The sequence below is a fragment of the Penaeus monodon genome, chromosome 27, assembly GCF_015228065.2.
Source record: "Penaeus monodon isolate SGIC_2016 chromosome 27, NSTDA_Pmon_1, whole genome shotgun sequence".
Lineage (NCBI taxonomy): Eukaryota > Metazoa > Arthropoda > Malacostraca > Decapoda > Penaeidae > Penaeus > Penaeus monodon.
Window position 1 is genome coordinate 24,625,981 of NC_051412.1, and position 575 is coordinate 24,626,555.

The window sequence follows — 575 nt, forward strand, 5'->3', positions numbered from 1 at the left end:
GTATGTATGTGTGTGTGTGTATATATAACTTTCATTTTAATTGCATAATGTGCCATATGTGACAGATTCAGAAGTATTCATAATTTGGTCTTTTGCAGCTCAAGAACTATCCTTGAATGAAGGACTCCACTTTGAAAAGCGTATCTTCCACGGGACATTTGCCACAGTAAGTGTTTGGAAAAGTATATTTTATGCAAGCATTTGTATATTGTGATTATATTTATCAAATGAAATTTTTTTGAATGTATGAGGTTCCAATTTTATATTTAAGTTAGAATATGATGTTTATTAAAGCAGAAATTCACCAAGACTGATTGTATGGAAACCACTAAAAGTAGTATAGAAAATGTGAAAAGACTGATAATTAAATGAGAAGAAAATCAATTCAATATTTTCTTATTTCAGAATGACCGCAAAGAAGGCATGACGGCCTTTGTTGAGAAAAGGTCACCAAACTTCACAGATAGCTAAAGCATATTGCAAGGTAAGAGATCACTTTCTAATAAAAACCTTGCAGTATAAGATATCCCTTGTGGGTTGATTTTCTAAAATCTCGTTGCATGCAATGCAGCAAG

General features: G+C 32.0%; 1 protein-coding gene across 1 annotated transcript in view; it reads left to right on the top strand.

Moving 5' to 3' along the window:
• LOC119590706 (enoyl-CoA hydratase, mitochondrial-like) overlaps positions 1-575 on the top strand; it is a gene marked incomplete at its 5' end in the record, with an annotated part of 6,651 nt that overhangs the window by 4,894 nt on the left and 1,182 nt on the right. Inside the window, 2 exon segments of the mRNA XM_037939392.1 lie at positions 99-166; positions 406-484. Coding sequence (XP_037795320.1) covers positions 99-166; positions 406-471 — 134 coding nt within the window.